Source organism: Mobula birostris, chromosome 3 (assembly GCF_030028105.1).
Source record: "Mobula birostris isolate sMobBir1 chromosome 3, sMobBir1.hap1, whole genome shotgun sequence".
NCBI lineage: Eukaryota > Metazoa > Chordata > Chondrichthyes > Myliobatiformes > Myliobatidae > Mobula > Mobula birostris.
In genome coordinates, this window is record NC_092372.1 from 9,574,101 (window position 1) to 9,600,298 (window position 26,198).

The 26,198-nt window shown below is 42.6% G+C and overlaps 1 protein-coding gene across 1 annotated transcript in view; it reads left to right on the top strand.

The window, feature by feature from the left end:
* The window catches only part of dcc (DCC netrin 1 receptor), a 1,002,879-nt gene that overhangs the window by 248,053 nt on the left and 728,628 nt on the right, over nucleotides 1-26,198 (top strand). Inside the window, exons 4-5 of the mRNA XM_072252112.1 lie at nucleotides 16,536-16,686; nucleotides 21,194-21,330. Of these exons, the coding sequence (XP_072108213.1) occupies nucleotides 16,536-16,686; nucleotides 21,194-21,330 (288 nt within the window). The remainder of the gene's footprint in view (nucleotides 1-16,535; nucleotides 16,687-21,193; nucleotides 21,331-26,198) is intronic.

A 26,198-nucleotide genomic window follows, 5' to 3' on the forward strand; every position in this document is an offset into this window, starting at 1 on the left:
TGTCATTGCAGTGGTTGGAGTAACACTATTATATCTCCCAGGTTCAATTCCCACCACTGCTGTCTGGAAGGAGTTTGTACATTCTCCCTATAATCATGTAGGTTTCCTCTGGGTGCTCCAGTTTCCTCCCATATTCCAGAGATATGCCTGGTTAGGGTTAGTAAACTATGTTTGTGCAGGAAGTGTGGCAGCACTTGCGGGCTACCTCGGACTGTGCTGCTCATTGATGCAAATGTACAGGGCAGTGTATGTAATGTATGAAATGTACACTGTATGTTTCAATGTACATGTGAGAAATAAAACTAATCTTTATATTTTTATCTTGTATTGAAGGTGGTGTGCAGGTTTTTTTCCAGCCAATACAGACCACTTGTAATTATTAATTTTCATTGTATGTTTATACAACTGGACAATGTCAAAGGATGCTTGGGACTGAACTATAACATTGTTATGCATCTGGGGTCACCAAGTTAGTTATGAGGAGCAGACTTCCTTTATTCTTAGAGAACCTATGTGTCTCATGATAATTTAGTTATGGTCACTATGTTCCTACCTAACAATTTCTTAAAAGTCCCTCATATCTCTGCTTCTACCACCACTCCTGGCAGCACGTTCCATGCACACACCTTTCTCTGTGTAAAGAACTTACATCTGACATCCTTCCCATATATTTTCTCCAATCACCTTAAAATGATACCTCCTTTTATTAGCCATTTCTGTCCTGGGTAAAAGTCTCTGTCTGTCCACTCGTTCTTTGCCTCCTATCTTCTTGTTCACCTCTCATTCTCCTTTGCTTCAAAGCTTAGCTCACTTCCCCAGCTCACTCAGCCTATCCTCATAGGACATGTCCTCCGGTTCAGGCAGGATCCTGGTAAGTCCCCTTCTGCAGTAACACACAAAATGCTGGAGGAACTCAGCAGGCCAAACAGCATCTGTGGAGAGGAATAAACAGTCAAGACTTTTCATCAGTTTCTTGTTATGTTTGGAAACTTCAGAACATCAAACTATTTCAAAGGAAGACACTGGAGTCTAAAATATGAGTCTAACTTTGTGTTTACTTTAAGCTAGTTGCATGCATATCACATGGTGGTGTGATGACATATGCAATTCACATATAATCTGTAATGAATGATTTAAGTAAACAAGAATGTTTAATCAAACAATATATACACAAGATTACCCAAATATTGCTGAAATATTAAATACACAACACAGTTCTAACCTGATGAGTTCCTTCAGAATTGGTGTGTGTTACTGTGGATTTCCTGCGTAATCTCTTGTATTTAAAATCTCCGCTGCCCCCTCTCTAAAGCTTCCGTATCCTTCCTGTAATGAGGTGACTGGAACTGAACACAATACTCCAAGTGTGGTCTAATTTGCATCATTGTATATGTGTTACCTTGGATTTCCAGCATCTGCACAGCTTGTTAACAACCTGCAGCTTGTGATAATGCATGGGACAAGACGACCTTTCAAGTAAACAGGCTCCCAATGCAACAATGAGATCTGGTCCAAAAATTTCTTGGTCGAAATGTTCTTTGCCCAGGCAGGAGTTTGTGAAGAATCAACAATATGACACATTGAAGAAAATGACACAATCAGGACAGTTTTATCTCCTAATGCACTCATTAATATTTAAAGAGCAATTCAGTGAAACATGGTCATTCTTTTAGAATGCATAAATAATACATTTTGTACTTGGATTTCATTTCTTGTTTCTATCTGGTGGTAGTTATCTTTCCTGTCAGACGATGATAGGAAACTTGCGTGGGAGAGTTTTTAAAGTGGAAAGCCATTGTACTGGGGCAGTTCCACTGTCTCGACCTCAGAAGTCCGGTCCAGTGGTACAAACAAGCATCACAAACTCGGGTCTTCCTTGGTCGCAGTGGATGGCCAAGACATCTTCTGTGCCTTGTCACGCCATTCGCTCTTCATGGAGCATTGCAATACCATCTTTCTGAGTGTTGCAACTCACTGTACATAAATCTCACCTGCTCAGTCCGCCAGAGCTGACTTCACATGCTAGGACAGGCAAATTCCTTTTTCACTGGGGCATGAATCTGCTAGCTCCCCTCACCTGGTTTAGCCTGCCTGTCAAAGCGGTGTACCAGGGTATGGCCACTGTCACATGAAAAAGGCTACTTGAAGCCACAGGTGAGAGCTGAGTGTCTGGTGGGGACCAAAGGTGAGTGAGCTGTTCTGGAATGGACACAACAAGCCCCTCCCTGGACACCTCAGACACCCCTTATATTTGATGACAAACCTGCAGAGCCCTCTATCCAAACAACAAAAGAGATCATGCAGATGCTGAAGAAGGGTTTTGGCCCAAAATATTGAATGTTTATTCATTTCCATAGATTCTGCCCACTCTATCTAGGCCTTCCAATATTCAATAGGTTTCAATGAGATATCTCTGAAATTGGTCCACTTGAAGATAATCTATATTTATGATTTGGATGATAATGTGGTAAATTGAATCAGTGAATTGGAGAAAGGCACAAGGCTGGGGGGCATAGTAGACAGTGAGGAAAGACTATCAAAACTTCAGAACCAGAATCAGAATCAGGTTTATTATCACTGGCATGTGACGTGAAATTTGTTAACTTAGCAGCAGCAGTGGGATCTGGACCAGCTGGAAAAATGGACTGATAAATGGACGATGGAATTTAATGCAGATAAGTATGAGGTGTTGGATTTTGGGAAGACAAACTAAGGTAGGACTTGGACAGTGAACAGTAAGTACAGAGTAGTGTGATAGAACAGTGGGATCTGGGAATATGGATCCACAGTTCATTGAAAATGGTGTCAAGGTAGATAGAGTTGTTAAAAGAAAGCATCTGGCACTTTAGCTTTTTCAGTTCTCTTTTGTACGTTTTGTAAGTTTTTATAATATCTGTTAATCTCTGGGTAATAAAAAACATTGTGCTGAGTTCCTCCAGCATTTTGCATGTGTTGCTCTGGATTTCCAGCATCTGTGAATCAGAATTAGAATCAGATTTAGAATCACTGGCATATGTCGTGAAATGTGTTGTTTTGCAGCAGAATACATTATAATAGAAAACACTAAATTACAATCCAAATATATTTTAAAAATTAAATTAAGTAGTGCAAAAAGAGAGCAAAAAAAAATTGAGATAGTCATGGGTTCATTGTCCATTTGGAAATCTGATATCAGAGGGGAAGAAGCTGTTCCTAAAGCATTCAATCTCCTGTACCTCCTCCCTGATGGTGGAAATGAGAAGAGGGCATGTCCTGTGTGACTGGGATCCTTAATGATGGACGCCACCTTTTTGAGCACTAGCCTCCTCAAAGCTGCGGAGGCCAACGCCTTGGTGGAACTGTGTTCACAGCTTCTTCAGATCCTTTGCAGTGGCCCCTCCATACCAGATGGTATCCCGTGTGTTTCAAAAATTCTGCTGCTTCCTTTGACTCTTTGCCCATTTCTTCACGTAATCAGTATTTTAAACGTGGACAGAAATAATTTGCGGGTCATATATACTCTTCAAATTAATGCATCTCTTCACATTCTCACCTTATGTATTTAGCCAATTAACGGCAGGCTTTTTGCTTTGTCAGTGCAGGCCATTAGGAAGTCATGAATAATATGCACAGAAAGACATAAAACCACTTTTGATCATTTGCAATGGAAACTGACTTGTTAATAACTAGGACGGAATATAGTCCCACAGAAATTATTCAGCAGTAGAAGCATCAGTGGTCACAAATTTATCACCATGCCTGACCATCAGCTTCAACATGTCTTTAAAGTTCAAAGTTCAAAGTAAATTTATGATCAAACTACAAATATGTCACCATATACAACCCAGAGCTTCATTTTTTATGTACAAGAAACATAATAAAATCAATGAAAGACCTCACCTGACAGGACGAACAAACAACCAATGTACAAAAGACAACAAACTGTGCAAATACAAAAAGAAAGAAAAAAAAATAAATAAGCAATAAATATCAAGAACTTGGGATGAAGAGTTCTTTAAAGTGAGTCCATTGGTTGTGAGAACAGCTCTGTGTTTGGGTGAGTGAAGTTATCCCCTCCGGTTCAAGAGCCTGATGGCTGAGGGGTGATAACTATTCCTGAACCTGGTGGTATAGCCTTGAGGCTTCTGTGCCTTCTTCCTGATGGCAGCAGTGAGAAGACAGCATGTCTGGATGATGGACACCCACCATTTTAAAATCAAAACATTACCACAGTTAGCAGTTGGTGAAATCCCATTAAAGCTAATTAGATTTGGAGGTTCAGTTCCAGGGTCCTCTGTAAGAAAGTTTGTACGTTCTACCCGTGTGCATGTGGATTTCCTCAGGGTGCTCTGGTTTCCATAAGACGATAAGACCATAAGACAAAGGAGCAGAAGCCGGCCATTTGGCCCATCGAGTCTGCTCCACCATTTTATCATGAGCTGATCCATTCTCCCATTTAGTCCCACTCCCCCGCCTTCTCACCATAACCTTTGATGCCCTGGCTACTCAGATACCTATCAATCTCTGCCTTAAATACACCCAGTGACTTGGCCTCCACTGCTGCCGTGGCAACAAATTCCATAGATTCACCACCCTCTGATTAAAAAAATTTCTTCGCATTTCTGTTCTGAATGGGCGCCCTTCAATCCTTAAGTCATGCCCTCTCATACTAGACTCCCCCATCATGGGAAACAACTTTGCCATATCCACTCTGCCTTTCAACATTCGAAATGTTTCTATGAGGTCTCCTCCCATTCTTCTAAACTCCAAGGAATACAGTCCAAGTATTCCTCCCATAGTCCAATGGCGTACCGGTTAGTAGGTTCATTGGTCATTGTAAGTTGTCCTGTGATTAGGTTAGGGTTAAATCAGTGGGTTGCTGAGTGGTGGAACTCGGTGAGCTGAATTAGTCTGTACTGCGCTGCATCTCAAAATAAAACTTAGTTCAGGAACACTTTCAGTTCTGTCTGGGGTGACATCACTGATGAGATGTTATTTTGTTACTTTAATTCAGCTGGAGGAAATACCAATGTCAGTGATCTAATTCCATATCATGAAATAGCAGTAATAATGAAATAAGGCTTTTATAATTAGCCATGAATATTTAAAACATTAAACCCTATGAAAGGTTTAATGTTAATTACATTGCTCTTTTATTAAAGATAAAGATTAACTTTATTTCTCACAGGTACATTCAGAGATTAAAACATTGAGTGAAATGCATTGTTTGTGTCAATGACCTGTCCCAGTGCAAAGATGTGCTGGGGGCAGCCCGCAAATATCACAATGCTTTCAGCGGCAACTTACTAACTCTAACCCGTACATCTCTGGGAGGAAACTGGAGCACTCAAAGGAAACTGAGATGGTCACAGGGAGAACATACAAAGTCCTTACAGACAGCGGCAGAAATTGAATCCGTATTGCTGGCTGTGATCACCTATGTCATACGACATGGCATATGATGATGATGATGCAAAAATCCTTCTAACTGTGCCTTAAATCTATTTAATGAGGTAGCCTGTACTGCTTCCGTGGGCAGAGAATTCCACAGATTCACTACTCTCTGGGAAAAGCAGTTTCATCTCTGTTTAATGTGAAAGGTGAAATATTTCAGGGGAATCTGGAAATAATTTGGAAGATGTGCAGTTTGGGTGGTTGATCTTGGCACTTTACTTGCAAACGTTTCATCACCATGAGAAGAGACGCTGTCAGTGCACTGTTGACTGTGGTGTGTCCTCTGAGTGCTTGGCCTTTATATACTTATCAATCAGATGATTGGACGTCATTTTGGAAACACAGTTGTGAAATGGGGAGGAAATTTCAATTTCACTGATTGGCTGTGTGGCAAACTTTTTGCATTGTGTTCAAGGATTTTGCCCTGAATCAGTTCATAAATAGGACAAAGGTCTACATATTTGTTTACTAAATTGTTTGCGGTAACCCACACTTCTAGGAATTCTCTTGCATGTCGCACCCTGGCTTTCACAGATGCCCAGTTGGATTTGTCCCCCTCTTGACTTCATGGGGTGACACTAGGGAGAGTTAGTCATGCTGTCTTACAGCCAGTGGATGTTCATGGATCCTTGTGGATCATTTTCTCCCAGTTTGGCTGACATAATATTTGCTGCAGTACCTACATTGGATTTTGTAGACCACATTGTTCATGTCTAATAGTTTGGTTCCTTCTTCAGGAATGTAAAGTGCTCTGCTCAATCTTGTTGTTGGCTTATGTGCAATCTTCGTCACTCAGAAAGTGGCATGAGTATGGAATGAGCTGCCCATGGAAGTGGTGAATGTGGATCCAATTGCAGCATTGAAAAGAAGTTTGGAGTGGTACATGGATCAGTGAGGTCTGAAGGATATAGCCCAGGTTTGGAGAGATATTGCCAAGGAGGAGGAGAAGATGGCGGAGCAACGGCAGCGCGCGCGGCCTCTCCGGTGGATGATATCTGTAATCTGTCAAATAGGGGACCGTGCACAATTCTGATTTGATGGAGACGGACATGAGAGTACGGAGGAACATCTGGAAAACTTCGGAAATGCCCGCTTCGCTGCCACTGCTACTGTGTGGTAACCGGAATCTCCGGAGCAGAAGGCCCCAAATCCTCGGCTTTGCTTGTTTCAGCGGCCTGGGCTAGGTCGAAGGGGCTCAGCAGAGGATGGAGCTCAGGAGGCTGTATCAGAGAGGCTGGTCGGAAGCTCGAAGTTTTGGACGGACGGACTCAGTGTCGGCTGTGGTTGGCTGCTTCCAAGGTATCGGCAAGTTGACGGTGCCTGGAGGTTTTTGGCAGGGAGTTTTTTCCCTTTTGCCGCCTGCTATCGGGAACTCGGGAGTCGATCGTCTTGGGGAATTCGAGACTTCTTTTGCTGTGTCCATGGTTTGTTCTTCATCAAATTATGGTATTGCTTTGCATTGCTGAAACTATATGTTATAGTTATGTGGTTCTGTTAGTGTTAGTACTTGGTTTGTCCTGTTTTCTGTGCTATCACTCTGGAGAAACATTGTATCATTTCTTAATGCATGTATGCATTTCTAAATGACAATAAAAGAGGACTGAGTGTTCTCATGATCTAAAAGGTGCAGATAGATGGCACTGGGCAGAAAATCAGACCAGCAGAGAGTAGAATGGCTGAAAGACTTGTTTCTGTGTTGTGTTCATTATGATTTAATTACCCTGCATGTGCTTGCTCCACTGTAGAGCTTGACAAGGAGCTATATGCCAGATATTTCCCTACACCATCTGAGACAATGAGTTGAACTGATGTCCATATCTGATGATGTTTGTAGAGGAAGGTGTGTGGGATAATTCACATAAGAAGTGGCTTCTTCCTTTCTGCAAATAAGACCACCAAATATGTCACATCCATCCATGCCACTATAAAATGGACTCCAGACCTCACAATCGAATTCCTTTTGGCCTTACAGCTTATTGTCGACCAGCACTGCACCTTCTCCATTGCTGATGCACTTTATTCTTTATTCTGTTAATGTTTTACCTTGTACTACCTCAGTGCCCTGAGTATGAAGTAATCTGTATAAATGATATGCAAGACAAGTTTTTTCACTCTACCTCGCTATGTGTTACAATAATGAACCAACTCCAAAGAGGCAGACGAATCTCAGTTTAATTTGTCCTTCGAGGGAGAAACCAACGTATAAGATATCAACAGTTAAAACATTTTACAAAAGCACCATTTAAAAGGCATTTGAACTGGTACATGGATAGATAGGTTGAGATGGATGTGTGTCAAACAGGAGCAAATGGGACTAACTTAGATGTATAACTTGGTTAGTATGGATGAGTTGGGCTGAGTGGTCTGTTTCTTTGCCATATAAGGACCATAAGGACCATGAGATACAGGAACAGAATTAGACCATTTGACTCATTGAACTGCTCCGCCATTTCATCATGGCTGATCCATTTTCCCTCTCAGCCCCAATCTCCTGCCTTCTCGCTGTATCCCTTCATGCCCTGACCAATCAAGAATCTATCAACCTCTGCTTTAAATATACATAAAGACCGACTGCACGGCTACTTGTGGCATAGAATTCCACAGATTCAGCACTCTCTGGCTAAATAAATTCCTCTTCATCTCAGTTTTAAAAGGACACCCCTCTATTCTGAAGCTGTGTCCTCAGATCTTAGATTTTCCCACCTGAAGAAACATCCTCTCCACATCCACTCTGTCAAAGTGTTTCACCATTTGATAGGTTTCAGTGAGGTCACCCTTCATTCCTTTGAGTTCAAATGAATACAGTCTCAGAGCCATTAAGCACTCTTCATATGACAGGCCATTCAATCCTGGAACCTCTTTTGAACCATTTCTAGTTTCAGCACATCCTTTCTAAGATAAGGAGCCCAAAACTGCTCACAATACTCCAAATGAAGCCTCACCAGTGCTTTATAAAGTCTCAACATTACATCCTTGCTTTTATATTCCAGTCCTCTTGAAATGAATGCTAACATTGCATTTGCCTTCCTCAACACAACCTGCAAATTATCCTTTAGGGGATTCCTGTGTAAAGACTCCCAAGACCTTTTACACTTCAGTTTTTTGTATTTTCTCTCCATTTAGAAAATAGTCAACCCTTTCATTTCTTCTGCCATAGAGCAAGACAGTACACTTCTCAACTTTGTATTCCATCCACCATTTCTTTATCCATTCTCCAAATCTCTCTAAGTACTTCTTTAACCTCTCTACTCCCTCAAAGCTACCTGCCCCTCCACTTATCTTCATATTGTCTGAAAACTTTGTAACAAAGCCGTCAATTCCATCATCCAAATCATTGACATATGATGTAAAGATAACTGGTCCCAACGCAGACTCCTGTGGAACACCACTAGTCACCGGCAGCCAACTGGAATATTTCGCTTTACTCCCACTTTTTGTCTCCTGCCAATCAGCCACTGCTTTATCCATGCCAGAACCTTCCCTGTAATACCATGGACTCGTGACTTGTTAAGCACCCTCAGGTGTGGCACCTTGTCAAAGGCCACCTGTAACTTCAAGTACACAACATCAACTGATTCTTCTTTGTCTATTCAGCTTGTTATTTCTTCAAAGAATTTCAACAGATTTGTTAGGTAATATTTTCCCTTGAGGAAACCATGCTGACTACAACCTACTTTATCATGTGCCTCCAAGTACCATGAGACTTCATCCTTAATAATCGACTCCAACATCTTCCCAAACACTAAGCTCAAACTAACTGGTCTATAGTTTCCTTTCTTCTACCTCTCTCCCTTCTTGAAGAGTGGATTGACATCTGCAATTTTCCAGTCTTCTGGAACTATTCCAGAATCTAGTGATTCTTGAAAGATTCTTGCTAATATCTCCATGATCTCTTCAGCTAACTGTTTCAGAACTCTGGTGTGTACACTATCTGGTCCGGATGACTTATCTACCTTCAGACCTTTCAGTTACTCCAGAATTTTCTCACTAGTTATGGTAACTTCACACACTTCATGCCCCTGACACCTGGAACTTCCACCGTACTGCTGGTGTCTTCCACAGTGAAGACTGACACAAAATATTTATTCAGTCTGTTTGCCATTCCCTTGTCCCCCATTACTGCCTCTCCAGCATCATTTTCTAGTGGTCCAATGACCACTCTCGCCTTTACACTTTTACACTTGATGTATCTGAAGAAACTTTTGGTATCCTCTTTAATATTATTGCCTAGCATACTTTCGTATTCCATCCTTACCTTCTTAATGTCTACTCTAGTTGCCTTCTGTTGGTTTTTAAAAGCTTCCCAATCCTCTAACTCCCCACGAATTTTTGCTCTTTTATATGCCCCCTCTTCGGCTTTTACTCTGTGACTCTATACTTACAGTGCAGCAATCCTGCTGAGATATCTTCTAGGTTCTCATATTAACATAAAATATTACGAAGTGCTTTTTTCGCTGCTAAGGTATAAAATTCCTAGAGTCTTAGAGCAATGGAGCTTGGAAAACAGGCATTTCAGCACAACCCATCAATGCTGGCCAAGTTGTCTAACTTAACTAATCCCATTTACCTGTTTTAACATAGAACATAGATCAATACAGTATAGGACAGGACCTTTGGTTCATCATCTGCATCACCATCAGGTATAGGTAGGAACAACTGTACAGGATCGATTTCAGCTGTAGAAAATTGTGAACTCAGTCAGCTCCATCATGGGCAATGGTCTCTCCAACATTCAGGACATCTTCAAGGCGCGATATTTCAAAAGGGCAGCATTCATCATTAAGGACCCCCACCACCCAGGACATGCCCTCTTCTCATTGCTACCATCTTGAAGGAGGTACAGGAGTCTGAAGACACACACTCCACCTTTCAGGAACAGCTTCTTCCCCTCTGATTTCTGAATGGACATTGAACCCATGAACACTACCTCTCTACTTTTTTGCACTAGTTTAATTTAACTTTATAAAATATATGTAGCCTTACTGTAAATGACAGTTATTATCATTATGTGCTACAAAGTACTGCTGCCACAAAACAACAAATTTTTCTTTCATCCACGTGCCTATCTGAGAATCTCTTAAATGATCCTAATGTATCTGCCTCTATTATCACCTCTGGTAATACATTCCACACATGCACTATTCACTGTGTAAAAAACTACCTCTGACATCTCCACTATACTTCCCTCTAATCAACTTAAAATTATGTAACTCGTATTAACAATTTCTGCCCTGGAAGAACTCTGGCTATCTACTCAATTTCTGCTTCTTATCACATTGTACACTTCTATCAAGACCCCACTCATCCTTTGGCCTCTTCTTTCTCAACAAATGACCCAACCAGTTCCTCTACTGTCTTCCATCTGGCAGAGCTGGTCCTCACCCTCAACAATTTCTCCTTTGGCTCCCCCCACTTTCTCCAACCTCAAGGGATAGCCATGGGCACCCACATGGGCCCCAGCTATTGGGTACTTAGAATAATCCATGTTCAAGCCTTCCATGATAATGTTCCCCAACTCTTCCTGCACTACACTGATGATTGCATCGGTGCTGTTTCACACATCAGTGCGAGCTCGTCAGTATCATCAACTTTGCCTCGAACTTCCATCCACCCTCCCCTTAAATTCACTTAGTTCATTTACGACACCTGCCTCGCCTTTCTCTGTCTGCTGACATCTTTTATAAGCCACATGATTCCCATGGCTATCTTGACTGTACCTCTTCCCACCCCATGTCCTGTTATCTCAGTTCCTTCACCTCTGACACATCTGTTCCTAGGATGCAGCTTTACTTTCCAAGATATCAAAGAAGTCCTCCTTCTTCAAAAGCGGAGTTTCCCTTCCTTCACCATGGACACTGCCCTCATCCACAACTCCTCCATTTCCCTTACATCTGCGCTCACCCCATCTTCCCACTGCCTTAAGAGTGATAGAGTTTCTTTTGTCCTCACCCATCCCCCATGAGCCTCCTCATCCAACAATTACTCTCTGCCACCTCCAATGGGATCCTTCCACCCGACGCATCTTTACCACCGTCCCTCTCTCCACTATCCACAAGTATCGTTCCCTTCATGACTTCCTTGTCCATTTGTCCCTCTTCACCAATCTCCATCCTGACACTCAACCCTACACCCAACCAAAGTGTTACACCTGCCACTTACCTTCTCCCTTGCCTCCATTCAGGGCCTCAAACAGTCTTTCCAGGTGAGGCAACACTTCACCTGTGAATCTGTTGGGATCATCTATTGCATCCGGTGCTCCAATGCGGCATCTTCTACATCGGTGAGACCCATCGTAAATTGAGAGACCACTTTGTTGAGCACCTCCTAAAGAAATTTCCTGGTGGCCAACTACTTTAATTCCTAACCCCATTCCCACTCCGACATGGCAGTCAATGACCTCCTCTTTTGCCACGATGAGACCTCTCTCAGGGTGGAGGAGCAAAGCATCATATTTCATCTGGGTATCCTCCAGCCTAATACCTAACAAGGATGTCATGAACAGAGCAAACACAAAAAGAGAAATGATGTATGAGATCATGAAAAGGCTATGTAACTTCATTGGACATGTGATTAGGAACAAGGAGTTAGAATGCACGGTAATTATGGGAAAGATTGAAGGGAAGAAAGCAAGAGGAAGGCAAAGACAAATGATGACGGAGACAGCAGCTAGAAAACTGGAAATAAATACCAATGAATTGATGCACTTGACCCGAAACAGGAGTGTGTGGGCCATGGCAGTCAAAGCTCAAACTGGGCACGGCACCTGATGATGATGATGATGATGATGATGATGATCCTCCAACCTGATGGCATAAACATTAATTTCTCCTTCTGGTTTAAAAAGAATATATTTCCCTCCCTCTTCCCTCTTTTTGTATTCCCTTCTCTGGCCTCTTAAATCTTCTTCTCACCTGCCTATCACCTCCCCCAGTGCCCCTCCTTCTTCCCTTTCTCCCATGGTCCACTCTCCTCTCCTGTCAGATTCCTTTTTCTCCACCCTTTTACCTTTCCCACCCACCTGGCTTCACCTCTCACCTTCAAGTTTGCACTTTTCCCCCCTCCCCCACCTTTTTATTCTGGCATCTTGCCCCTTTCCTTCCAGTACTTCTGAAGGATCTCGACTGTTTATTCATCGCCATAGATGCTGTCTGACCTGCTGAGCTCCTCCAGCATTTTGTGTGTGGTACACCTCACATTCTCTTTCACTCCAAAGAGAAAATCACTAGCTCACTCAAATTCTCCTCATAATAAGAAATACAGAAAAAAATAAGTAGGTAGTGCAAGAAGATAGAAAAAATAGTGAGGTTGAGTTCATGGATTAAGAGCCCATTCAAAAATCTGACAGCAGAAGGGAAAATTCTGTTTCTAAAGGCTCTTGTGTCAGGGAGGAAGTACAGGAGGTTTATGGTAGTAATGAGAAGAGGGTGCGTGTCAGATGATGGTGGTCCTTACTGATGGAGGCCCTTTCTTTAGGCATAGCCTTTTGAAGATGTCCTTGATAAGGGGAAGACGAGTACCCATGATAGGATTGGCTGTTTATGACCCTCTGCAGTGTTTTCCGATCTTGTGTAGTGGTCCCTCCATATCGGAAGGTGAGGCAACCAGTCATAGTCATAGTCATAGTCATAATCATACTTTATTAATCCCGGGGGAAATTGGTTTTCATTACAGTTGCTTCATAAATAATAAATAGTGATAGAACCATAAATAGTTAAATCGTAATATGTAAATTATGCCAGTAAATTATGAAATAAGTCCAGGACCAGCCTATTGGCTCAGGGTGTCTGACCCTCCAAGGGAGGAGTTGTAAAGTTTGATGGCCACAGGCAGGAATGACTTCCTATGACGCTCTGTGCTGCATCTTGGAGGAATGAGTCTCTGGCTGAATGTACTCCTGTGCCCACCCAGTACATTATGTAGTGGATGGGAGACATTGTCCAAGATGGCATGCAACTTAGACAGCATCCTCTTTTCAGACACCACCGTCAGAGAGTCCGGTTCCACCCCCACAACATCACTGGCCTTACGAATGAGTTTGTTGATTCTGTTGGTGTCTGCCACCCTCAGCCTGCTGCCCCAGCACACAACAGCAAATACGATAGCACTGGCCACCACAGACTCGTAGAACATCCTCAGCATCGTCCGGCATGGCTATAGAAATTTGCCAGAGTCTTGGGTGAGATACCAAATCTCCTCAAACTCCCAATTAAATATAGCTACTGTTGCACCCTTTTTTGCAATTGCATCGATGTGTTGGGCCCAGGATAGATTTTCAGAGATGTTGACACACAGGAACACCATCAGCAGGACTGCTTATTTATTCTAGATTTACAAAATTAATAAAAAAATAATTCCTTTGCTGCTGCCTTGGATTTGGAACTTCTGCCACTGGATTAACATCACAGCTAACTAAACCCTGCACTATCATTGATAAGAGACAGGAAGGAGAAATTTTTGAAAAAATGATCTGAAGCAGTTGGTTGTGAAACGGTCTATCTGGTTTGACTGAGTGATGTCTTTTCAAGCAATACTCTCAACTATGGCAGCCAGGTCTTTAATTTCCTGTATTTCTCTGCAAGAAAATTAATCTAAAGATAATGGGTTCATAGGAGGTTCATGAAAATAATACCAGAAATACAGGATAACTTATGAGGAGCGTTTGATGGCTCTGGATTGCTGGAGTTCAGAAGAATGAAGGGGGTCTGGTTGAAATCTATCAAATATTGAAAGGCTTATAACGAGTGGAAGTGGAGAGGATGGTTCCTATAGTGGGGGACCCTGAGGCCAGAGGGCACAGCCTCAGAATACAAGGATGTCTGTTTAGAACAGAAAGGAGGAGGAGTTTCTTTAGCCAGAGGGTGGTGAATCTATGGAATTCATTTCCACCGATGACTGTGGAGATCAAGTCATTGAGCAGAGCTTGATAGATTCTTTATTGGTCAGGGCATCAGAGTTTATGGGCAGAAGGCAGGAGGATGGGGTGAGAGGGGAAATACATCAGCCATTAGGCCATATGACATGGAAGCAGAATTACGCCATTTGGCCCACTACTGAGTCATTTCCGGCATTCCGACATGGCTGATTTATTATCCCTCTCAACCCCATTCTCCAATCTTCTCCCAGTAACCTTTGACACCCTGATTAATTAGGAACCTGTCAACCTCCACTTCAAATGCACTCAATGACTTGGCTTCCACAGTCATCCACGGTGGTGAACTCCACCAATTCACCACACTCTAGCTAGAGAATTCTTCCTCTTCTCCATTCTCAACGGATGCCCCTCTGTTCTGAGGCTGTGCCTTCTGGTCCTAAACTCACCCACTATAGGAACCATCTTCTCCACGTCCACTCTATCTAGACCTTTCAATATCTGATAGGTTTCAATGAGATCCCTCCTCATTCTTCTAACAACAGGTACAATCCTATCGAACATTCCTCACATGTTAACACTTTCATTTCTCGAATAATTCTTGCATACCTCCTCTGGGCCCTCTTATCTTTTCTTAGATAGGGGGCCCACAACTGTTCACAATACTCCAAGTGCAGTCTGACCAATGTCTAATAAAGCCTCAGCATTGCATCATTACTTTGATAGCCTAGTCTTCTCAAAACAAATGCTAACATTGCATTTGCCTTCGTTACCACCCACTTAACTTGCAAGTTAACCTTTTAGGGATCATGCAAAGGACTTTCAAGTCCCTTTACACCTCTAAATCTTGAATTTTCTCCCCAGTTAGAAAATAGTCTATGCCTTTATTCCTTCTACCAAAGTGCATCACCCAATGCTATATTCCATCTGCCATTTCTTTGCTCATTCTCCCAATCTGTCTATGTCCTTCTGTAGAGTCCCTGCTTCCTCAACACTACCTGATCTTTCGGTTTTCAGTTTGGCGGCACTTTTCACTTGGAGCTGGTGTACTTGGTCACTGCCTTTGTCCCCTCCGATACGGCGTGCTTGGCCAGCTCCCCGGGCAGTAGCAGGCGCACGGCGGTCTGGATCTCCCGAGAGCTGATGGTTGACTGCTTGTTGTAGTAGGCTAGGCTGGAAGCCTTGCCAGTGATGCGCTCAAAAATATCGTTCACGAACGAGCTCATGATGCTCATGGCCTTGGAGGAGATGCCGGTGTCGGCGTGTCCCTGCTTCATCACTTTGTAGATATAGATGGAGTACCTCATCTGATTCCCATTCTGACATGTCTATCCACGGCCTCCTTTACTGTAAAGGTGAAGCCACACACAGGTTGGAGAAACAACACCTTATATTCCGTCTGGGTAGCCTCCAACCTGATGGCATGAACATCGACTTCTCTAACTTCCGCTAGTGCCCCACCTCCCCCTCATACCCTATCTGTTACTTATTTTTATACACACATTCTTTCTCTTGCTCTCCTTTTTCTCCCTCTGTCCCTCTGAATATACCCCTTGCCCATCCTCTGGGTCCCCCCCCCTTGTCTTTCTTCCCGGACCTCCTGTCCCATGATCCTCTCGTATCCCTTTTGCCTATCACCTGTCCAGCTCTTGGCTCTATCCCTCCCCCTCCTGTCTTCTCCTATCATTTTGGATCTCCCCCTCCCCTTCCCACTTTCAAATCTCTTACTAACTCTTCCTTCAGTTAGTCCTGACGAAGGGTCTCGGCCCGAAACGTCGACTGTACCTCTTCCTAGAGATGCAGCCTGGCCTGCTGCATTCACCAGCAACTTTGATGTGTGTTACCTGATCTCCCACCTATGTTTGTATCATCTGCAAACTTGGCCACAAAGCCATGAATTCCGTCAGCCGAATCGTTGACATATAGCATGAAAAGAAGCTGTTGCAATACCAACCCCTGTGCACAACACTTCTCCCTGGCAGCCAACCAGGATCAGCCCCCTTTATTCCCACTGTTTGCCTCCTGCCCGCCAGCCGATCTACTATCCATGCTAACATCCTTCCTGTAGTACCGTGAGCTGTTATCTTGTAAACAGGTTCATGCGTGGGGATGGAATGGCGGAGCAGACTCACTGGGCCCAATGGTTTAATTCTGCCCTGGCGCTTTTATATGATAAAAAATTTACTCAAAGTTGACTTTGATGTTGAATTATTGCCCTTCTTTTACTTTACAGAGCCTGGCGCTCACAGACAGTTTACATACATTCAGCGGCCTCAGAACATAGCTGTCCTCGAAGGAAGAGATGGGGTGATGGAGTGTTGTGTTACTGGATTCCCAGCACCTACGGTCACATGGAAAAAAGGGGATGAAATTGTTCCGATCAGGTAAGTGAGTCCATTATGCTTGTCTCTCAAGCCCCAGATCAAAGGTTCAAAGTTCATTTATTATCAAAGTATGTATCCAGAATACAATGCCGAGATTTGTCCTCCCACAGACAGGCATGAAGCAAAGGGACACCACGGAATCCATTGAAAACAAACATCAAACACCCAATGAGCAAAAAAAAATTAACCATGCCAACAGCAAGAAGTGAGCAACTAACACACAGAATACTGAACAACAAACTGCAGGGTCCCTGAAAGTGGTCCAGGAGTGGCAGCCACCGAGTCAACTCTGTGTCGATGACTGCTGCAGAGCCAGTTCCGCACCAAAGCACCTCGATGGAATAGCAGAAGAGAGTAACCAGAGATGTGTGAAAGCTGAGCCAAAGGGTCCCGCCAGAAGCCAGTCTGCAAGCACTTTCAGCACTGAGGGCAGTAAACACCAAACTACATAGCAATGAACACCGTCTGGATCTTTATGAAAAATGAAAAAATCGTGTGCCGACTTCACACTTCACAATTTATTACTCCTCTTCCCCACAATGTGTAAACAATAAAGGATGACTTGTTCATATCTGGTAACTGAGTCCATTATGTTTGTCTCCCAGGCCAAGATCAGCAGTGGTGTAGCAGCAAATGTGAGGCTGTACCCTGCCAGCTGTACTGTAACCTGGCGGTTCAATTGCAGCCACTGTCTGTTAGGAGTTTGTACGCTCTCCCTGTGACTGTGTAGCTTTCCTTCTGGTGCTGCAGTTTCCCCACGCATCCCAAAGACACATGGGTTAGGGTTTACAAGTTGCAGGCATGTTATGTTGGTGAAACATGGTGACACCTGATGGGCTGCTTCCAGCTCATCGTTGATGTAAGTTACACATTTCAGGAGGCAGGAGAATGGGGTAGAGAAGGATAATAAATCAGCCAGGATGGAATGGTGGCGCAGATTCGATGGGCCGAATGTTCTTGTAGTGGCAATTTGAACAAACCAGCCGCTGCTACTAACCAAGTATGGGGAGCTATCTTGTATGATAATCAAATCCAAAAAAATGTTCCATAAAGTCAAAGAAATTTATTCATTCCTTTATTAGCAACTAGCAAAACTTACAGTCTTGAATTCATGTAACTTATGAACCCAAAACTAGTGATATTAAACATAATTAAGCAGACTTAAGCAAGTTAAGGATTATTAAGTGGTTTTATTAGGGCATTATTAGGGCATCCAGCGGTCCCAGCTCCAAATCGCCCAGGACAAAGCACTTTTACCACATCCCCTCCCATGTGATTAGCTACCATAATAAATGCACAACACAGAATACAATACAGATGGAAAACAGATGCATGGCTTCTGCAGTCCTAATTCTGCTCCTATGTCTTATGGTTTCATTCCACTCTATATTTCAATGTTTTGGTGTACATGGGACAAATAAAGCTAATTTTTACTGTTAACCATTAGAATCTGCATGAAAAATATGAAGTAAGTATGACTACTTCACAATTTACAGATTCTTTTCCAACATTTTATACAGAACAAAGGCGAACTTTAATTCGGTTTCCATGTATTGAACTCACTACTCATTACAGCAACTTGTCTGGCCGTTAATTATCTTCTCACAGCCAGGGTTACTACAGCATGGTTTCAGATGTTGAAGATTTCACACTGGCCCGTTGATAGACGTTGTACCATTTCTCAGAACCTTTTCTGTGCAGCAGGAAGCCACCCGTAATTACATTTGTGCAACATTTATCCTAGTTACGGCTTCTCCCCGACTGCGTCCCCTGAGATGCTGTCACAACAGCACAAAATAAGCAGATTCCAATGCCTATCAGATATGTAGTCTGGATCAATTACAAAACAAAGAGTGTAAATCTGTTGCCACAACCGTGGAGTGTGAGATATGCTAGCTGAGGATGTTACGTTTGCCTATATTAAGACTTTTTCATCATCATGTGAGGGGGTTATCTCTTCCACCTATCATCTCTTAGCATCTTATTTCATCACCCTTTCCTCACCCTACCCATCTGCCCCGTCACCTGGTCTCCACCTATCACCTGTCAGCTTGTATTCCTCCCCACCCCAAACCTTAATCAGGCTTCTGCCCCTTTTCATTCCAGTTCTCCAGTCCTTCTGAAGGATATCGCCCAAAATATCTACTGTTTATTCTCTCCAGAGATGCTGCCTATGCTTGTGTGTGTGTGTGTGTGTGTGTGTGTGTGTGTGTGTGTGTGTGTTAATCTCATTAAATTCAGTGTGTTATTACCAGCACATTGGAGTGCATTTCAAAGTACTGGGTCCTCAGCTGTAGAAGAGAATTACTTGGAATAAGACCATAAAACATAAGATTGGAGATAGGCCATTCAGCCCATCAAGTCTGCTAACCATTCCATTATAGAGGATTTATTATTGTTCTCAACCCCATCCTCCTGCCTTCTCCCTGTAACTTTGAATCCCTTTCTAATCAAAAACATGTCAATGCCCACTTTAACTACACCCAGTGACTTGGCTTCCACAGTTGTCTGTGGCAGTGAATTTCCGCAGGTTCACCAAACTATGGCTAAAGAAATTCCTCCTCATCTCTACTCAGAATGGATGTCCTTCTGTTCTGAGGCTGTGCCCTCCGGTCCTAGACTCCCCCACTATAGAAAACATGCTCTTCATGTCCGTATTATCCAGACCTATCAATATTTAATAGGTTTCAATGAGATCCCCTCTCATTCTTCTAAACTCTAGCAATTAATGGGCCCAAAGCCAGCAAATGCTTCTCGTGTGTTAACTTTTTCATTCCCAGGATCATTTGGAATGATGAAAATGCTAAAATTCCACAGCTGGTCAAACATTCTTTGGCCTTTCACTTGTAGTACAAATTTGTCTTTAATTTGACAATTACATAAAAACATTCAGACTTCATTAAATCCCACATTTAAACTCACGTGAACCTCTATTCAAATAATGAAGAAAGTAATTGGATGTCAGCAGATAAACATGCCTCTGATTATGTTACACATTGGAATTTCCACACTGGAAGTTCTGAAATTCGGGAATAGGCACTGTAAAAACTCCAGACATTCCAGTCAGGGAATAGTGTAACCTTGTTATACTTAAGTTCAAATGATCATTTCCTTTCTTTTAAAAAATCTATTTATCTATTTATTTAGAGAAACCAGTGGAACACGCCCTTCCGACCCAACAAGCTGAATCACTCAGCACCCCACCTACTTACCTCTAACCTAATCACGGGACAACTTACAATGATCAATTAACATACTAAGCTGTATGTCTTTGGACTGTGAGAGGAAACCGGAGCACCTGGAGGAAACTCACACGGTTCACAGGAAGGAATATAAAACCTCCTTATACTGGATAAGCTGATACTGGAATTGAACTCCCTAACTCCAAGGCCCTGATCTGTATTAGTGTCGCACTAACCGCTATGCTATCATTGCACCCTTTATCACTGACAAGTGTCGTGAAATTTGTTGTCTTGCAGCAGCAGAAGAATGTAAAGGCCTAAAAATCTATAAATTACAAAATTAAGTAAATAGTGCAAAATAAAAGAGCAGTGAGGCTGGGTTCATGGACCATTCGTAAATCTGATGGTGGAGGGGAAGAAGTGGTTCCAAAGCTGTTCAATGTGGGTCTTAAGGCTCCAGTATCTCCTTCCTGATAGTAGTAACGTGAAGAGGGCATGTCCCAGGTGGTGAAGGTGACTATTGATGGATGCTACCTTCTTGAGACATTGCCTTTTGAGGGTGTCCTTGTGGTGGGGAGGGTTGTGCCCATGTTGGAGCTTGCTAAGCCCACAACCCTCTGCAGCATCTTGCCATCCTCCACATTGGACCCTCCATACCAAGAGATGATGCATCTAATTTATTTATTGGCCAGCCTCCCGCTGCTGTTGCTTTCCGCCAGTTCTCTTCCCTGAGATGTAAATTTTCTGACCTGAAACCAGAGAAATCTTTAAGCAAATCCCTGTGTTATTAAACCAACCATCCTGGAGATACAGAGCAGGACAAGCAGTACTGGTGAAGGGAGAAAGACCCACCTTCAATATTTTTCTTTGGACAAGCATTTACAAACACAGTGGAACAGTGGCGCAAAGTTGTTGTTGGTTCCCATGTTCTGGGATTTTCACGTAGCACTGTGTGTGTGTGTTGATCTGAATATCCAGCATCTGCAGAATCTTCCTTCTTCTGCAGCCCGTGACCTTTCCCACCCACTTGGCCTCACCTATCACTTTCCAGCTGGCTGTCTTCCCTTCCCCCACCTTTTTATTCTGGCCTCTTCTTCCTTCCTTCTCAGTCCTGAAGAAGGGTCTCAGCCCAAAATGTTGAATGCTTATTAACTTCCATAGATGCTGCCCGACCTGTTGAGTTCCTCCAGCATTTTCTGTGTGTTGATCTGCAGAGTCTCTTGTGCTGATGGTATTGCACTTGTTGTGTTCTGTACTGTGTGCAAAATACTTGAAACATTTTTTTTTCCAGTTCTCGTCAATAGATAATTGTAATTTTTTTTCAGGTCCAGGAAGTATTCGCTATTGGCAGGAAATAACCTCCTCATCAGAAGTGTAACTGAACAAGATTCGGGGTTTTACACGTGTGTCGCCAACTACGAGAATAAGACATTCGCTGCCTCAGCAGAGTTTATTGTAATGAGTAAGTCTAATTCAATTCATTCTACAGTTTTAACATACACACAAACTCCGTTGAAAACACTGAATGCTTATTGTATTGTGTTTTAATAATTGTGTTGATATCCATCAGATATGGTCAGTGTAGTCACCACGATTTCTGTAAAGTTGCCAGTTAATGCTCAAAGCTTTTCAGCCTGTTTACTTGAAAAACAAGAAAACACTTTACTGACAGGAAAAGATCTGGTCGTCCCAGACTTGTTGATTATCCGTTTGGTGTATTGTCAGCTTTTGCTGACATGAGGTATTTTGATTATACAGTATGTTCAATCGCTGTGATAGCACAGGGGAAAAATTAACGGCATTAAAAATATTCTCAAGACAGTGAACTCAGGAGTTACATATTAGGTACCGCCTGTCAGCTTGAATAAGTATAGCCATTCTCTTCTGAGCTTTCTCATTAACAAGGTGTTTTTGCCCACAGAATTGCCACTCACTAGAAGTTTTTTGCTTTTCGTACTGCTCTCTGTAAACTCCAGAGGAGCGGTTCCCAATCTGAGGTCCACAGACCGCTTGCTTAATGGTATTGGTACATGGCATAAAAAGTGTTGGGGACCCTTGATCTAAAGACTGTTATGTGTGAAAATCCCAGGAGATCAGCATTTTCTAGATATCCAAGCCACCCCATCTGGCACCAACAATCATTCAATGGTCAAAGTCACTCAGATCACAATTCTTGGCCATTCTTATGTTTGGTCTAAACAACAATGATCCTCTTGACCATGTCTACATGTTTTTATGTGTTGAGTTGCTACCACATGATTAGATAATTAGAATTTGCATTAACAAGCAGGTGTACAGGTGTACCGAAAGCCAATGAGTGTATTGTCAAGATAATAATTGCAAGTCTCAACAAATGCATTAAAGAGCTGATCAGCAATATAAATTCAGTTTAGGGTTAATGGCAGCATTCTTAACAGTGTGGAGAAAGAGAAGGATCTTTCGGTCTAAGTCGACAGATTCCTTCAAAGCTGCCACTCACGTTGATAGGGTAGTTATGAAGGCGTATGGCGTGTTAGCTTTCATTGGTCGGGGGTTCGAGTTCAAGAGCCGTGAGGTAATGTTACAGCTCAATAAAACTCTGGTTTGATCACACTTGGAATATTGTGTTCCACTCTGGTTGCCTCAGTGTAGAAAGGATGTGGAAACTTTAAGGGAGGGTGTGGAGGAGATTTACCAGGATGCTGCTTGTATTAAAGAACATGTCTTTTGAGGATAGGTTGAGTGAGCTAGGACTCAAGCTGGGGATAGAGTGGATAGCCAAAGACTTTTTCCCAGGGTGACAATGGTTAATACCAGTGTTTAGAGTAGATGTCAGATATACCTTTTTTTTTACACAGGGAATAAGAAGTCACACATTTAAAATACTCTTAGATAAGCACATGGATTCACTGATTTATTGGTGGATGGCGGGGAACTGTGTGGCCTCGTTTGTAGCGACTACTGGGCCTCAATCCACAGTGTCGCCTGTTTACATGCACCCAGGAGGAAGGTGTCAGAGTCAGTGTACTCCACCAGAGGTGGTGCAGTGCAGTGTTCATGCTGAATTTGGTGCTGCCCCCTAGTGTTCACTTGGCAGAAGACAAGCTACATTGTGTCTAACTGCAGACTGCTGCAACATTCAGGGACTTTGGGGCTTGGATTTATATATATTTTGTGTGTGACCGTATTTTACTGACATCTTATATGTGCTTGCAATCTTATATGTGCTATATATGCTTTGGTCTGTATGTGACTGTTGGTTACTGTGTGTTACACCTTGACCCTGGAGTAACGCTGTTTCATTGGTGGTATTCATGTATGGTTGAATGACAATTAAACCCAAACGGAACTGAATGGATGTGTAGGAGAGAAGGGTTGGAATGATTGTGGAGTAGCCTTATGTGGGTTGGCATGACATTTTGGGCTGAAGGGTCTGTACTGAGCTGCACCGTTCATTGAACCATTTTAAATTTGAAAGTAAAATAGAGGGATGCAATGCCTACTTGTTTTTGAACCAGCCTTTCATTGAAGTGAATCCAGAGCATGTCGAGGAGTCCTTTAATACTGAGCTGCAACAGGATGGGAATAATTTCTGACTTTTCAGCCGTGATATGACACAGCAACTGAGGGGAAATAAGATGCAGGAATTCAAAGTCAAAATAAATTTATTTTCGAAGTACATATATTACACCATTTATGCAAGTACTGTATGTAAATCATGTATGTTCAGTACTGCACACATATGTCACCATACCTGTGGAAGAGTCTTACGATTAGGGTGCCCCAGACTTTTGCACAATATGAGTGGAGAGTCAGTTTGTTAATCTTGTAGGAACAAGGGATGTTGGGAAGGGTGAGGGTGGAGCACTGCCAGAGGGCTGTGGGAAGGTGATAGAGGAGGAGTGGCAGGGGTGGGGGAGGGACTGCCATGGGTGCAGACATACCCAGCCCTGAGACGCTGGCAAAGTTATTTGATTCCAAACAATTGGTTTATTGATCATTACAGAATGTCTCTGTGGTGTTTCCTGCTCCCTCCCCTCTCCCTTCCCCTTTTACCAACCATGATTGCCCTTTCCCTGTTCCCTTCCCACTCTCAGTCCACAACAGAGACCCGTATCAAAATCAGGCTTATTATCACTCACATCTGTCATAAAATTTGTTTGTTTTGTGACAGCTGTACAGTACAATGCATAAAATTACTGCAGTACTGTGGAAAAGTCTTAGGCGCCCTAGCTATACAGTGCCTATAAAAAGTATTCACCCCGCCGCCCCAGAAGTTTTCATGTTTTATTGTTTTACAACATTAAATCACAGTGGATTTAATTTGGCTTTTTTGACATTGATCAACCAAAAAAGACTCCTTTGTGTTAAAGTGAAAACAGATCTCTGCAAAGTGATCTAAATTAATTACAAATATAAAACACAAAATAATTGATTGCATAAGTATTTGCCTCCTTTAATATGACACAGTAAATCATCACCGGTTCAGCCAACTGGTTTCTGAAGTCACGTAATTAGTTAATTGGAAATCACCATGTGCAATCAAGGTGCTTCAATTGATTGTAGTAAAAATACTCCCGTAATTGGAAGGTCTAACTGCTGGTGAGTCAGTATCCTGGTAAAAACTACATCATGAAGACAAAAGAACACTCCAAACAACCCCACAAAAAGATTGAAAAGCACAAGCAGGAGATCGATACAAGAAAATTTCCAAGTCACTGAATATTCTTTGGAGTACAGTTTAGCTAATCATCAAGATGTGGAAAGAATATGGCACAGTTGTATATCTGCCTAGAGCAGGCCGTCCTCAAAAATTGAGTGACCTTGCAAGAAGGGGACCAGTGAGGGACGCCACCAAGAGACCTGTGACAACTCTGGAGGAGTTACAAGCTTCAGTGGTTGAGATGGGAGAGACTGCACATACAACTGTTGCACCAGTGTTTCACCAGTCATGGCTTTATGGTGAGTAGCCAGGAGAAAGCTACTGTTGGAAAAAAAACTCACATGAAATCTCAGCTAGAGTTTGACAGAAGGCATGTGGGAGACTCTGAAGTCAACTGGAAGAAGGTTCTGTGGTCTGATGAAACCAAAATTGAGCTTTTTGGTCATCAGATTAAATGCTATGTTTGGCATAAACCAAACACTGCACATCATCAAAAACACACCAGTCCTACTGTGAAGCATGGTGGTGGTTGCATCATGCTGTGGGATGCTTCACTGCAGCAGCCCTGGAAGGCTTGTGAAGGTAGAGGGTAAAATGAATGTAACAAAATACAGGGAAATCCTGGAGGAAATCCTGATGCACTCTGCAAGGGAACTGAGACCTGGGAGAAGACTTGTTTTCCAGCAAGACAATGACCCGAAGCATAAAGCCAAAACTACACAGGAATAGCAAAGTTAATGTCCTGGAGTGGCTAAGTCAGAGTCCAGACCCCAATCCAGTTGAGAATTTGTTGCTGGACTTGAAAAGGTCTGTTCACTCACGATGCGCATGCAATCTGACACAGCTTGAGCAGTTATGTAAAGAAGAATGGGGAAAAATTGCAGTGTCTAGATGTGCAAAGCTGATTGAGACCCATCCACACAGACTCAAGGCTGTAATTGCTGCCAAAGAAGCATCTACTAAATATTGACATGATATGGGTGGGTAATTATGCAATCAATTATTTTATGTTTAATAATTGTAATAAATTTAGACCAATTTGTAGAAATTTGTTTTCACTTTAACATAAGAGTCTTTTTCTGTTGATCTATGTCAAAAAGCCAAATTAAATCCAGTGCGATTCAATGTTGTGAAACAATAAAAAAAAATGAGCACTTCTGAGGGTGGGGGGCAGTGGTGAATGCTTTCTATAGGCACTGTGTGTAAAGTATGTGCCTACAACCTTTTGTACAGCACTGTACTTTGATAATAAATGTTCTATGATACTTGTTGCCCATTATGCCCCTGACATTTAGGGATAACAATGAAGTTCCTCCAACTCTGGCAGTGTTCAGGGCTTCCTTCATCATGTCAGTAGCTTCCTCTTGGTTTTTGCTACTGTCAGTCACGCATGTCCTGGGTGGAGACTCAGGAATACCATCGCACATGGGTATAGAAGGACTTTTCATCGCTGTTTCCATAACAAATTTTTTTGACTAGTCAGGATTATTGGCCTTGAACTGAACTCCCGAATCTAGAGGACCGGTGGACCACTCTTAGTCTGGCCTCCGTACTTTGCCCTGTTTAGCATGGGAGACCCTATCAAAAGCCAAAGCACAAAGCCTCCAAACAATTGCAAGATTGTGATTCTCCTGGAGAATACTATACAATGGTGACATAATAGTGTGAATATACTATAGCTGATATTA